The 15,144-nt window shown below is 40.7% G+C and overlaps 1 protein-coding gene across 1 annotated transcript; it reads right to left on the bottom strand.

The window, feature by feature from the left end:
* Nucleotides 1–4,393: 4,393 nt before the first annotated feature.
* Nucleotides 4,394–14,585, bottom strand: LOC139369402 (calcium-binding and coiled-coil domain-containing protein 2-like). The gene is made up of 9 exons (XM_071108680.1): nucleotides 14,319–14,585; nucleotides 12,131–12,256; nucleotides 10,922–11,037; nucleotides 10,697–10,763; nucleotides 10,436–10,591; nucleotides 8,168–8,263; nucleotides 7,911–8,055; nucleotides 7,748–7,770; nucleotides 4,394–4,546 (listed from the first exon to the last, which is right to left on the bottom strand). The coding sequence occupies exons 2-9, from the start codon at nucleotides 12,212–12,214 to the stop codon at nucleotides 4,394–4,396; spliced, it is 840 nt and encodes a 279-aa protein (XP_070964781.1). The 5' UTR covers nucleotides 12,215–12,256; nucleotides 14,319–14,585.
* Nucleotides 14,586–15,144: the final 559 nt, after the last annotated feature.

The following is a 15,144-nucleotide window of genomic DNA, read 5'->3' on the forward strand; positions in this document are numbered from 1 at the left end:
TCCAAATGGCACCCTATCCCCTTAGAGTGCACTACTTTTGACCAGGGCCCTATGGTGGGTTGGACACCCCTGCGATCCACATAGGGAGAACCCACACACCATTTTCTTGTCTTCTGGGGGTATGAGAGCCAGAGCTGCTGCTCTCCTATAGGCCCTGGTTTAAAGTAGTGCAGCCCTGGTCCTGGAGAGCTACAGACATGTTTTTCATTTATCCGACCTGGCAGACCAGGTGTGTTGAATTTAGGCAATCACTGAATTGCTCAATTAGCACCAGTTGGTCAGGTGTGGTGCCAAGTTGGAACAACATCCTGCAGTACCTGAGGCACTCCAGGAACAGGGCTGCCTACCTTGACATAGGGAATATAGTGCCATTTCGGACGCACTTGAGGGTGTTTCGACAACGATGTTAAAAATATATATTTCTTCAATATGATGCTTTTATTATATCTCTGGTGGATGTTTCCCATGATACTATTACTATGATGATCACACAGGCAGATCTTGGCCCTATTTATACCTGGTGTTACCTGTGTCCTGATCTTGTCCATATTCAATGCGTGCTTAACTACCTCCAGAGATGGGCAGGAAGATCTGATCACAATCACAATGCGTGAATCATCTACACCTGTGCGCACAGCCAGAATGTGGACAAGATTAGGACAAAGGACTCATGTTAGAACCAGGTTTAAACGGGGCTCATGACACTGGTTGAAGAGAACAGGAAGGACAGAGAGCGTAACCAATGTACAATATCATTTTCAATAAACGCAAACAAACATCTTAGTGGTTCACTCATATTATCATTATAACTCATGATATCCCCCGCCCCACCATGCATAGCTACTAATATTGTAGTCTTGATTTCTTATATATTAATGATATAAATGCTACATTCTCTTAGTTCTTATTCAATGATATAATGGCAAACAAACATATGTCATGGGGCAGCATGCCAAATAGCACCCTATTCCCTTTATAGTGCACTACTTTTGACCAGGGCCAAAAAGCACCCTCTAGCGAAGTGGAGCGTTTCTTTACAGTTAAATTAGGGTTGTAAAATTCCTCTAACAAACATTTTTGTCAAGTCATTTAGCCTAATTAATGACTGATCAGGCTACATGCATTGGATTCCCAATCATCTGCAGAGCCACACTATTGGCTGCTGTCAGCCCACCTCTCTGGTTGTGACTAGATGGAGTACAGCTACGACCGGATGTTACTTTTCGTTACAGGTTAGGAGAGCAATGTAACTAACCCTAACCCTTTCCCTAACCTTAACCTCAGTCTCCTAACCTTCTACGCTAATTCTCCTAACCTGCTGCATAAGTTCTCCTAACCTGCTACGAAAAAGTCACTTCTGACTAGGTGGAATACATAGCTGGAGATGACAACTAGGTTACAAATGTTATGTTCTGAGGCAGTTGTCATTCATTCATTTGTTGTATTTGTATTATTCATTATATTCAACAACCTTCTATTTAAATAGCATAGTAATTATTTGAATATTGTAGTTCATGATACAAAACAATGTTTATTTCATGTCAAGACAACTGTGAATATAACAACAACAAAAAAATTCTTCCCACATTAATCCCATTTCAACTTTCAATCATTTGACCGTTAAACATTTGGGTATGAATCATTTGGGCATGAATCATTTGGGATGGAAAATTAGGGCATGAATCATTTGGGCATGAATCATTTGGGCATGAATCATTTGGGATGGAAAATTAGGGCATGAATCATTTGGGCATGAATCATTTGGGCATGAATCATTTGGGATGGAAAATTAGGGCATGAATCATTTGGGCATGAATCATTTGGGCATGAATCATTTGGGAATGAATAATTTGGGCATGAATAATTTGGCAATGAATAATTTGACTCTAATATGCAACACATATATTAGCAGCAGGTTTAAGGGGAGAGAGTCAGTATAGTGCAATAAGCCAAAGTAAACGTAGTTTATAACAATAGAGAAACCATTAAAAAGCAAAGCAATACATTCCTATTGACCAGCAATGGAGGCAAATCTCTACTAAGACTGAAATTAAGAATGGACAGTCTTAGACAAGAGAACATTTATGAACAGGGGGATATACATTTTTGTTTTATAATGTCCTAGATGGGTTGTTAGGAGCATCATCCGTAGAGTATCATCTTTAGTCTACTCTCAGCAACTCTCTGTATGATGGGTTGTTAGGAACATCATCCGTAGAGTTTCAGATTTAGTCTACTCTCAGCAACTCTCTGTATGATGGGTTGTTAGGAGCATCATCCGTAGAGTATCATCTTTAGTCTACTCTCAGCAACTCTCTGTATGATGGGTTGTTAGGAACATCATCCGTAGAGTATCATCTTTAGTCTACTCTCAGCAACTCTCTGTATGATGGGTTGTTAGGAGCATCATCCGTAGAGTATCATCTTTAGTCTACTCTCAGCAACTCTCTGTATGATGGGTTGTTAGGAACATCATCCGTAGAGTATCATCTTTAGTCTACTCTCAGCAACTCTCTGTATGATGGGCTGTTAGGAACATCATCCGTAGAGTATGAGATTTAGTCTACTCTCAGCAACTCTCTGTATGATGGGTTGTTAGGAGCATCATCCGTAGAGTATCATCTTTAGTCTACTCTCAGCAACTCTCTGTATGATGGGTTGTTAGGAGCATCATCCGTAGAGTATCATCTTTAGTCTACTCTCAGCAACTCTCTGTATGATGGGTTGTTAGGAACATCATCCGTAGAGTATTATCTTTAGTCTACTCTCAGCAACTCTCTGTATGATGGGTTGTTAGGAGCATCATCCGTAGAGTATCATCTTTAGTCTACTCTCAGCAACTCTCTGTATGATGGGTTGTTAGGAGCATCATCCGTAGAGTATCATCTTTAGTCTACTCTCAGCAACTCTCTGTATGATGGGTTGTTAGGAGCATCATCCGTAGAGTATCATCTTTAGTCTACTCTCAGCAACTCTCTGTATGATGGGTTGTTAGGAACATCATCCGTAGAGTATCAGATTTAGTCTACTCTCAGCAACTCTCTGTATGATGGGTTGTTAGGAACATCATCCGTAGAGTATCAGATTTAGTCTACTCTCAGCAACTCTCTGTATGATGGGTTGTTAGGAACATCATCCGTAGAGTATTATCTTTAGTCTACTCTCAGCAACTCTCTGTATGATGGGTTGTTAGGAACATCATCCGTAGAGTATTATCTTTAGTCTACTCTCAGCAACTCTCTGTTTGATGGGTTGTTAGAAACATCATCTGTAGAGTATCAGATTTAGTCTACTCTCAGCAACTCTCTGTATGATGGGTTGTTAGGAGCATCATCCGTAGAGTATCATCTTTAGTCTACTCTCAGCAACTCTCTGTATGATGGGTTGTTAGGAACATCATCCGTAGAGTATCATCTTTAGTCTACTCTCAGCAACTCTCTGTATGATGGGCTGTTAGGAACATCATCCGTAGAGTATGAGATTTAGTCTACTCTCAGCAACTCTCTGTATGATGGGTTGTTAGGAGCATCATCCGTAGAGTATCATCTTTAGTCTACTCTCAGCAACTCTCTGTATGATGGGTTGTTAGGAGCATCATCCTTAGAGTATCATCTTTAGTCTACTCTCAGCAACTCTCTGTATGATGGGTTGTTAGGAACATCATCCGTAGAGTATGAGATTTAGTCTACTCTCAGCAACTCTCTGTATGATGGGTTGTTAGGAACATCATCCGTAGAGTATTATCTTTAGTCTACTCTCAGCAACTCTCTGTATGATGGGTTGTTAGGAGCATCATCCGTAGAGTATCATCTTTAGTCTACTCTCAGCAACTCTCTGTATGATGGGTTGTTAGGAGCATCATCCGTAGAGTATCATCTTTAGTCTACTCTCAGCAACTCTCTGTATGATGGGTTGTTAGGAACATCATCCGTAGAGTTTAAGATTTAGTCTACTCTCAGCAACTCTCTGTATGATGGGTTGTTAGGAGCATCATCCATAGAGTATCATCTTTAGTCTACTCTCAGCAACTCTCTGTATGATGGGTTGTTAGGAGCATCATCCGTAGAGTATCAGATTTAGTCTACTCTCAGCAACTCTCTGTATGATGGGTTGTTAGGAGCGTCATCCGTAGAGTATCATCTTTAGTCTACTCTCAGCAACTCTCTGTATGATGGGTTGTTAGGAACATCATCCGTAGAGTATCAGATTTAGTCTACTCTCAGCAACTCTCTGTATGATGGGTTGTTAGGTGCATCATCCGTAGAGTATCATCTTTAGTCTACTCTCAGCAACTCTCTGTATGATGGGTTGTTAGGAGCATCATCCATAGAGTATCAGATTTAGTCTACTCTCAGCAACTCTCTGTATAAATGGTTGTGAGGATGTGGCATCTCTACACCTCATGGCTGAAGACGTGGTCTTCAAATATAGTCTGCTCCACTCCGTCACAGATGAGGGTGCAGTAGGGGCACAGTCTGTGGCTGTCCTCATGCAGCCTCAGCTCATCCTGGGTGATGCCAGGGAACCACTCATGGCAGTGACGACACTGCAAGGACAACTATGGGACAGGTACAGGTCTTAAGTGGTAATAATATCAAAGTCACCATTGGCCACATGGTGAGATCCCTGAGCAGTTTCCTTCCTCTCCGGTAACTGAGATAGAAAGGATGCCTGTACCTTTCTAGTGACTGGATGCATCCAAAGTGTAATTAATAACTTCAACATGCACAAAGGGATATTCAATGTCTGCTTTTCTTTTTACCCATCTACCAGTGGGTGCCCTTCGTTGCGAGGCATTGAAAAACTTCCCTGGTCTTTGTGGTTGAGCCTGTTTGAAATTCACTGCTTGACTGAGGGACCTTACATATATACTTGTATGTGTGGGGTACAGAGATGAGGTAGTCATTCAAAAATCATGTTAAACACTGTTATTGCACGCAGAGTGAGTCCATGCAACTTTTTACGTGACTTGTAAAGCACATTTTTACTCCTGAACTTATTTAGGCTTGACATAACAAAGGGCTTGAATACTTACTGACTCAAAACATTTCAGCTTTTCATTTTTAACTAATTTGTTAAACAAGTTACTTTGTCATTATGGGGTATATTGTGTGTAGGCCAGTGGAACAAAATCTCAATATAATCCATTTAAAATACAGGTTGTAACAAAACAAAATGTGTACAAAGTGAAGGGGTGTGAATACTTTCTGAAGGCTCTGTAAGTGAAGGGGTGTGAATACTTTCTGAAGGCTCTGTAAGTGAAGGGGTGTGAATACTTTCTGAAGGCTCTGTAAGTGAAGGGGTGTGAATACTTTCTGAAGGCTCTGTAAGTGAAGGGGTGTGAATACTTTCTGAAGGCTCTGTAAGTGAAGGGGTGTGAATACTTTCTGAAGGCTCTGTAAGTGAAGGGGTGTGAATACTTTCTGAAGGCTCTGTCAGTGAAGGGGTGTGAATACTTTCTGAAGGCTCTGTAAGTGAAGGGGTGTGAATACTTTCTGAAGGCTCTGTAAGTGAAGGGGTGTGAATACTTTCTGAAGGCTCTGTAAGTGAAGGGGTGTGAATACTTTCTGAAGGCTCTGTCAGTGAAGGGGTGTGAATACTTTCTGAAGGCTCTGTAAGTGAAGGGGTGTGAATACTTTCTGAAGGCTCTGTAAGTGAAGGGGTGTGAATACTTTCTGAAGGCTCTGTAAGTGAAGGGGTGTGAATACTTTCTGAAGGCTCTGTAAGTGAAGGGGTGTGAATACTTTCTGAAGGCTCTGTAAGTGAAGGGGTGTGAATACTTTCTGAAGGCTCTGTAAGTGAAGGGGTGTGAATACTTTCTGAAGGCTCTGTAAGTGAAGGGGTGTGAATACTTTCTGAAGGCTCTGTAAGTGAAGGGGTGTGAATACTTTCTGAAGGCTCTGTAAGTGAAGGGGTGTGAATACTTTCTGAAGGCTCTGCAAGTGAAGGGGTGTGAATACTTTCTGAAGGCTCTGTAAGTGAAGGGGTGTGAATACTGTCTGAAGGCTCTGTAAGTGAAGGGGTGTGAATACTTTCTGAAGGCTCTGTAAGTGAAGGGGTGTGAATACTTTCTGAAGGCTCTGTAAGTGAAGGGGTGTGAATACTTTCTGAAGGCTCTGTAAGTGAAGGGGTGTGAATACTTTCTGAAGGCTCTGTAAGTGAAGGGGTGTGAATACTTTCTGAAGGCTCTGTAAGTGAAGGGGTGTGAATACTTTCTGAAGGCTCTGCAAGTGAAGGGGTGTGAATACTTTCTGAAGGCTCTGTAAGTGAAGGGGTGTGAATACTTTCTGAAGGCTCTGTAAGTGAAGGGGTGTGAATACTTTCTGAAGGCTCTGTAAGTGAAGGGGTGTGAATACTTTCTGAAGGCTCTGTAAGTGAAGGGGTGTGAATACTTTCTGAAGGCTCTGTAAGTGAAGGGGTGTGAATACTTTCTGAAGGCTCTGTAAGTGAAGGGGTGTGAATACTTTCTGAAGGCTCTGTAAGTGAAGGGGTGTGAATACTTTCTGAAGGCTCTGTAAGTGAAGGGGTGTGAATACTTTCTGAAGGCTCTGTAAGTGAAGGGGTGTGAATACTTTCTGAAGGCTCTGTAAGTGAAGGGGTGTGAATACTTTCTGAAGGCTCTGTAAGTGAAGGGGTGTGAATACTTTCTGAAGGCTCTGTAAGTGAAGGGGTGTGAATACTTTCTGAAGGCTCTGTAAGTGAAGGGGTGTGGATACTTTCTGAAGGCTCTGCAAGTGAAGGGGTGTGAATACTTTCTGAAGGCTCTGCAAGTGAAGGGGTGTGAATACTTTCTGAAGGCTCTGTAAGTGAAGGGGTGTGAATACTTTCTGAAGGCTCTGTCAGTGAAGGTGTGTGAATACTTTCTGAAGGTTCTGTAAGTGAAGGGGTGTGAATACTTTCTGAAGGCTTTGTAAGTGAAGGGGTGTGAATACTTTCTGAAGGCTCTGTAAGTGAAGGGGTGTGAATACTTTCTGAAGGCTCTGTAAGTGAAGGGGTGTGAATACTTTCTGAAGGCTCTGTAAGTGAAGGGGTGTGAATACTTTCTGAAGGCTCTGTAAGTGAAGGGGTGTGAATACTTTCTGAACGCTCTGCAAGTGAAGGGGTGTGAATACTTTCTGAAGGCTCTGTAAGTGAAGGGGTGTGAATACTTTCTGAAGACTCTGTAAGTGAAGGGGTGTGAATACTTTCTGAAGGCTCTGTAAGTGAAGGGGTGTGAATACTTTCTGAAGGCTCTGTAAGTGGTAATACCAGATAGATGGATAGTTAACTATAGTGTAGTACAGAAATGATGGTGCATAAACCATTGTGAAATCAACCCTTTGATCCCAAATCACTAGTGTATCTTGTTGTAAACGTGTAAACTGCATTTATACCATGTATAACCACAGGGTTCCCCTATAGGCGCGCCGGGATTTTTATGAGCCACAAAAAAGAACACAAACACACATAACAGACTTTAAAAGAAGGAAATCAGGAAATCAGCCCAAAGTGATTTTAATTTAGGAAATCTGTTCCCAACTATTCCCACGTATAAATAGATATATGTGATCGTATCCCCATGTAATCAAGGTTTGAAATTATTCTGTTTTTGTCAAATACTTTATCTGTTTGAGATTCTTTAGGTCAATTTGAAGTGTACAAATGATTTACAACTATGTTCTGGCTTCCTGACCATCCGCTCAAAGAAAAATTGGGTTGAATGTAATTGGGGACCCCAGATTTATACCATAGGAATGACTCTACATACCTCCTCGGAGTTTGGAGCAGTGTCTGCAAATGAAATCATATGTCAGAATTGAACACGTTTTGTTATTTTTCAAGAAAGAGTGTTCATGAGGCCCAAGTGGCGTTCATTTCTGATTCAGGAATATTAAGGTGAGGCTTTCCAACAGCTGGATAATTGAGATTACCTGGGGTCTCAGATAGTACATCTAGCTGCTGCTCCTCAGTAGGGGTGGGGTCAGCTGGAGAGCCATAAGGGCTGGGAGGCTCCAAGGACACAGTCTGGAGGTCAGTGAACTCCTTGCGAAGTCTCTCAATATCTCTTCTGAGGTCCTGACAGAATACAGTGGAAAACTCCATGCTGAGAAAACATCACCAACTCTACAGTAAAAACAATGAAAAAATTGAATGACTAGTAAATAGTAGCAAAATTCATAGCAATCACCTGATTTTCTCTGGACAACTCCTCATTTTCTACTTTAGCCATCTCTGCTATGTTTTCTTTCTCCTCAATGATTCTGCGTAACTCTAAAAGTTGCATCTGGGAGGAGAGAACAGGCAACTCGTGATCAGCCAAGAGAATAAGGTTAGTGTGTTCTCTATTCATTTACAGGTGGACTAACTTCACAGAACAAACAATATATTGATAAACAAAAATCAGATCCATTTGGTGGATCGGAAAATTCAATAGTGTCTAAGATATCCTTAAAGCACTTCTAGTTTAGGCCTCCTGAGTTGCGCAGCCGTCTAAGGCACTCTATTGCTGTGCTAGAGGTGTTACTACAGACCCGGGTTCATTCCCGGGCTGTCCCACAACCAGGGTTGGTTAGGTTACTTTCTGAATGTAATCTGTTAGTTACCTGTCCAAAATTGTAATCAGTAACATCACTTTTGGATTACCCAAACTCAGTAACATAATCTAATTACATTCCATTAGTTTTAGATTACTTTCCCCTTAAGAGGCATTAGAAGAAGATAAAATGTATCTTACCAATTAAACAACATCTATTGAAGGATAAATCAATGTTAAAGTTTACATAGCTGGCCATATACAGATGTTAAATGTTACTTTATGGGTTGGTTATGTAGGCTTCTTCTAACCCATCGCTTTCTACTACATATAATATAATATGATTAAATGATATCTTTACATTAAAAACCAAAGTATATTAGAATTCCAGTCATTCCAATAAATGTTATACCCTTTGATATCTTGATAATATGCAGCTGTTTAAAAGGCACATCCACTGATGAAACAATAACAAAACCGCCACCCCGCCTCTGTTTTGGTAAAAAAGCTGAGGGATGGGCCTGGAGAAATGTAACCACTCTTGGATGAATAGACAGAGCTACGTATCCAAGGACTGACCATCCATGATATATATTTTTATTTTAACCTTGTCATGAGGCTACACAGTGTTTGTTTACATTTACAATGTTTACAAACATTGGAATATTTTGGGTTCCCATAGAGTGTAACAGTTGAACTAAGCTCATGGGGGATTTATAAGTTATATTCTTCAAGAATCAGTGGATATATATATATATCCACTGTATATATATATACGTCCAAAAATGGATGTAACAACTACTGATTACCCCTTTAAGTCTATCAAAAATTTAAAAGTTTGAGCATGTGCCCATTAGGTCTATGGATTTCTCTTTGTTTATCAGCATGAATTAGATTGAGCAAGACAAGCCCCACTTTTATTCCATAGGCTTGGATCTGCACTATGCAACTGTTGCAAGAGCGCATTTTTCACTGGCTGTCTAGTGAACTGTGATTGATAGGCACCTTAAACCTCTTGAATTCAACCATTATTAGGTTCAAATACACATTTAAATTTGTGACCAGCCATCCACAACAACCACAATCAGTAAGGTGCAAATAGCTAAATGAGAGAGCAGCAGTGTGATTCACATCAATGCGCTATGTAGATATCAATAATAGGTGATATCCGTATCGTCCATAGGCTACAACACCACTGCTGTCATCCTAACCTCCAAGTGTTTATTCAAGTTGGATAATCTTTGGATGACGACAGCATTGGCACCAAGACATAGCTTGGACTGTAGCCTACAAAAGCCTATTCCTGCTCTTTTCCCGCAATCCATCAAACACCTTTGTCGTGTCATCATAGTCGTCTCTGACTTGTGGTCAGACTCGCTGAGGTGGAACAAACTTAAATTTGCACTTTTTTTGTCATTGAGAAAACTGATTTTTTTTCCACAAACATCCTTTCTGAATCTAAAAGTAATCCTCGATGTAATCCTCAAATGTATCTGTAATCTGATTACAATATTTTTGCTGGTAATGTAACGGATTACAGTTACAGGTTTTGTAATCCTCTACATGTAATCCTCTACAAGTAATCCGTTATTCCCCAACCCTGAACACAACCGGCCGTTGTCCGGGTCAGGGGAGGGTTTGGCCGGGGGGGGCTTTACTTGGCTCATCGTGCTCTAGCGACTCCTTGTGCCGGCCCGGGAGCCTGCAGGCTGACCCCAGTCGCCAGTTGAACAGTGTTTCCTCCGATACATTGGTTAAGCTGATGGTTGTTAATGAGCGAGGTAAGGCGGGTCATGTTTCGGAGGACGCATGACTCGACCTTCGCCTCTCCCGAGCCCGTTGGGGAGTTGCAGCGATGAGACAAGATCAAAATTGGGGAGAAAAAGGAGAGTAATATATATATTTTTTTAACTATAAATGCACCTCTAGTTTGCTGCTCTTCTGCTTGGTCTGAGCAGTCGTCATGGAAGTGCTCTCCATGCGCTCATAGACCTCCTCCAGTTCCCTCTCGGCTTTCTCTGCACGTCTACGGGTGTTGTTGGAAGCCTGCTGCTCCTGGTGCAACTGTGTCCGAGCCTCCTGCAGATTCCATGACGTTGAATGAATTAGTCAACTAGTCTTTTAAAGAGCGTATGTGTGTTAAAAGCATTCACTCTCATTGATTACTCTGCTGAGTGTGCTGACCTGTAGAAGTTGAATGTAATCCTTCAGTCTGCGGTTCTCCTGCTCAGATTTGAGCCTTGGGGTCAGCCTGTTTACACAGACACGGGGGCATGAGGAACCACATTGGTACACTAGTGTCAAAAAAATCCAAGGCAGCATGATATCATGATATGACTGGAAAGGTGTTGGACTAGAACGCTATGTTCCCATGCATTGAATGGATTGCTTGAGACAAGAATGACTCACTGTGCAATCTCCACACTTCGGACCTCAACCTTCCCTTTCAACTCCTCTTGCTCCTTCTTCAGCTGTTGGATCTTGATCAATGCTTGTTCATATTTTTCATGAATAGATGTCAGAGACTGCAGCCATTCATGGAAAGAAACAGTTAGAAATAAGACAAGCAGAGAGAAACCATTGAAAAGCATTGATGGTATTCAGCTGTATAGTGTAGAGCCTACAGCTGTCAGATTGTATTTTATTTTTTACTACCAATAATAATTAGTTGTAGTAGTACTGGTAGTACATATATATAAAACATATATTCTCATTTCCATTCTGACACAAGACTAGGGTCTAGAAAGGCAGCCTGGTCTCATAGACTACACGTAACATAGTTAATGTAAATCCAGGACACTCAAATTAGTATGATATATTACGAAAAGACAGATGGTTACTAAGACAAAAAAATTAAAGTAGGGTTGTTGGTCGGGGTGGGAGTATAATGCGAACGTCTAGCAATGTCTAGCAACCCAAAGCTTGTGAGTTCAAATCTCATCACAGATAACTTTAGCATTTTAGCTAATTAGAAACGTTTCAACTACTTACTACTTTTTAGTTACTTTGCAGCAAACCCTTCCCCTAACCTTAAACCTTTTGGCTAATCCTTCCCCTAACCTTAAACCTTTTAGCTAACCCTTCCCCTAACCTTAAACCTTTTAGCTAACCCTTCCCCTAACCTTAAACCTTTTAGCTAACCCTTCCCCTAACCTTAAACCTTTTAGCTAACCCTTCCCCTAACCTTAAACCTTTTAGCTAACCCTTCCCCTAGCCTTAAACCTTTTAGCTAACCCTTCCCCTAACCTTAACCCTTTAATCTAACTCCTAAACTTAACCCTAACCTATAGCCGAGCTAATATTAGCCAGCTAGCTAACGTTAGCCACCTATCTATAATTCGTAAAATATCATACGTTTTGCAAATTTGTAACATATTGTACATTTTTCAGTCGTAACATTTTGCACGTTTTGCAAATTCTTAACATTTAATACGAATTGTAATTCATAACATATCAAACTAAATGAGTGATGGACTTCCACAAATGAATACATACCATGCAAAACGTAACATATAGTAAAAGGAGTGTTTGTCGGATTAACCTACAGAATAATACAAAATGATCTGAGATCAGCTTGAGAAAGAAGCTGCTGTTGGAACAAACAACTTGAAAACAAACCTTGAGGCGATCAATCTCTTGCTGTTGCTCCTTCAGGACACTTCTCAGAGTCTCATGTTGCTCTTTCAGTTGCTCTATCTCCATGACCAGCTCTTCTTTCTCTCTCTCACTTTACTCTACCTGTTCCTAGATTCAGAAACACACATTATGTCATGTACATATCCTCTCCTATGGATCATTTTAGCTAATATGTTCTTGTGAGGAACATCATCAATCCCAACAGAGAGTGCTGCCTTTTAAAGACAAGTAGTTCACGCATGGTCTTCAAAACACAATCTTTGGATTTGAGATATTGTGGATTGTATTGTTCCTGTGTTGTGATGACCAACTGGTTGTTTTCCAGGCAGTAGTCTGTGTTTTGGGGTTTTAAAGCAGAGGGGGGTGCTGGCTCCTCTCACTTGGTCATTACTATCAGCATACCAGAGCTGATAGAACTCTGCAGAATCCTCTGTATGTTATCAGGAATACAACATCATTGTCAGTGTAATCCCCAGCATAATATTGATCACTTAAATATCAAAGGAAAAGTACATTTACATTTGTTTGTGTATAAAATCAAGAAGTTAACATAGGCCTACTGGTACCATCAAGAAAGTGTAACCTAAACTGAGCACACTGATTAATATCAAAGTCCATGTTAGTTGAAAAGTCTGAGGATAAAATGCACACATGGTCTTACCACGAAAAACCACTTGTTTTCTAACTAGATCCTGTCCTATCAGATCCAATGATGGTTCTACCCACACAAATGTGTCCTTTGTGGTGCTCCAGCCCACCTGCACAATAATGCAGTTATTAAACAATCAAGACTGACAACATAGGGAGGTATTCCAGACTATGGATATTTATTGTTGAATATAGGTTAAAACAATGAACATTCATGACTAAAGGTATATAATCTAATCTTGAATACCCAAGCCCAGTCTCTGGGGTTCGGTTTGATGGTTGCTGTCAGAGAGTAGCAGCAAATCACCCGCAGCATTAGTGGGGGATTACCTGGGAAACATTTGCCTGCACTTTTGCTGCTTTCCATTGACCTCTGAAATGGGAAATATAGCTAAATGAAAACAAGCAGGCCAAGATGCCCATAAAAAATATAAGGTTTGAACTAAGCAGCAGGTGCAACTCGCTTAAACCTTAATTTATGTTGTTAACTGAACCCTTAGGCTATATATCTTCTTTAGCAGCATACATTGTCCAAGAAGGTCAAAAATGTTATATTACATAAAAATGTAATTAGCCTACACCATCATCGTTATACATTCTGATGTACTATGACCTAGGTCAGGAATCATAAACTAGATTCCGCCACAGCAGATTTTTGGTCAGGGGGCTGGAACATGATTACAAATCATTTGTATACTGAAAATTGACAGGTTCAGATATAATATTTTACTTAACATTATAATTTCAAACCTTGCCTACTTTTGTATACGATCACATATTGTAGCCTATATCTCTCTATTATGCGGGGAAATACTTTGGAACAGATTTACAAAATGTAAATCACTTGGAGATTATGTTATGGTGTTTTTAGTATTGCATGTCCAACACTACTGACTTTGTTATGTTCGCAAAACCTTTTGACAAAGTTTGACTTTCATTTTAAATGTGTTGTGTAATTTATAGGTTTCCTACCGACCTGGCCCTCATATATAGGGCTATTTTTTTTCAGAAGATTTATGGCGTTTATAAAATCGTCAAACATACACTTCTAACTCAATACGTTACGGCAGGTAGCCTAGTGAGGTAGCCTAGTGATTAGAGCGTTGAGCCAGTAACCGAAAGGATCCCCGAGTTGACAAGGTAAAAATCTCGTTCTGCCCCTGAGCAAGGCAGTTAACCCGCTGATCCCCGGGCGCCGACGACTTGGAAATCGATTTAAGGCAGCCCTTGCATCTCTGATTCAGAGGGGTTGGGTTAAATGCGAAAGACACATTTAAGTTGAATGCATTCATTTATACAACTGACTAGGTGTCCCCCTTTCCTATTACCTTATTCGAAATTGTTTTACTCTGTTTAGCCTACTCAAGCCATGAACATATACTGCAGGTAACGTTACAAGGCCACAAATAAATAAAAAGACGGAGAGAGAACGAATATGAAAGTAAACGCAATTATGTCATTATTACGATCAAATATGTTATACTGTTTAGCTCAAATAAATGATTTAAATTGTTGACCTTACATGAAGTTTGGACTGCCAGTTCAACTCAGAGTGGTGTCGCACTCGCAACTCAAACGTCAAATCGGAATAGGCTAGGCTACTTGGTTTGTTCAAAACATCCCGGAACTCGGAAATCTTCGACTTCAGTGCGTTCAAAACAACTGGAAACTAGGATAAAAATTAACTTCAACTGGGAAAATAGTTTTGAACTGTCATCCAACTCGGAATTTGAAGTCGGAAACTCAAGCATCAACCGGTTTGTCTATAAGGGATACAGCTTTTCTCAAAATTGACTTTTCATAGCAGGTTTGGGAGAACCTAAGCAGCAGGTTAGGATAACTAACGTAGCAGGTTATGATCATTAGGTTAAGGTTAGGAAAAGGGTTAGGGTTGGCTAAATGCAACGTTTTAAGTCAAATTGACCAACTGTATCCCATCTGGTAATTTCGGCATCATCCTAGAGCTCCGACTTCTCCGCTCTGAAGGTCACTGTCGTCACAGTCTGTGCTCGTTTTATCAGAGATCACAGGTGTCGTGAACAACCATGCGAAAATCTCAAATTGTCATAAATCTGTCTCCTCGCCTCCTTTTCAAAACTCTTTGATGAGGTCAGAGGGGCGGGACCTCTGACTTTGGTTTTGAGAAGGAGGCGAGGAGTATTCAATTGAGATTCTCTCCCAATGTCACAGGCATGGGACACTTTTCACCGAACTTCGATACAAATTATTTTTCGTTGCAGTTTAGGACATTATTTTCGCTAACCCTAACCATTTCCCTAACTTTAACTTCCGTATCCTAACCTGCTACTGAAAAGTCACTTCGGAATCGAAGTGCAGTGAAGAGTCTC

This window comes from Oncorhynchus clarkii, chromosome 17 (genome assembly GCF_045791955.1).
Source record: "Oncorhynchus clarkii lewisi isolate Uvic-CL-2024 chromosome 17, UVic_Ocla_1.0, whole genome shotgun sequence".
In the NCBI taxonomy this organism is placed as follows: Eukaryota; Metazoa; Chordata; class Actinopteri; order Salmoniformes; family Salmonidae; genus Oncorhynchus; species Oncorhynchus clarkii.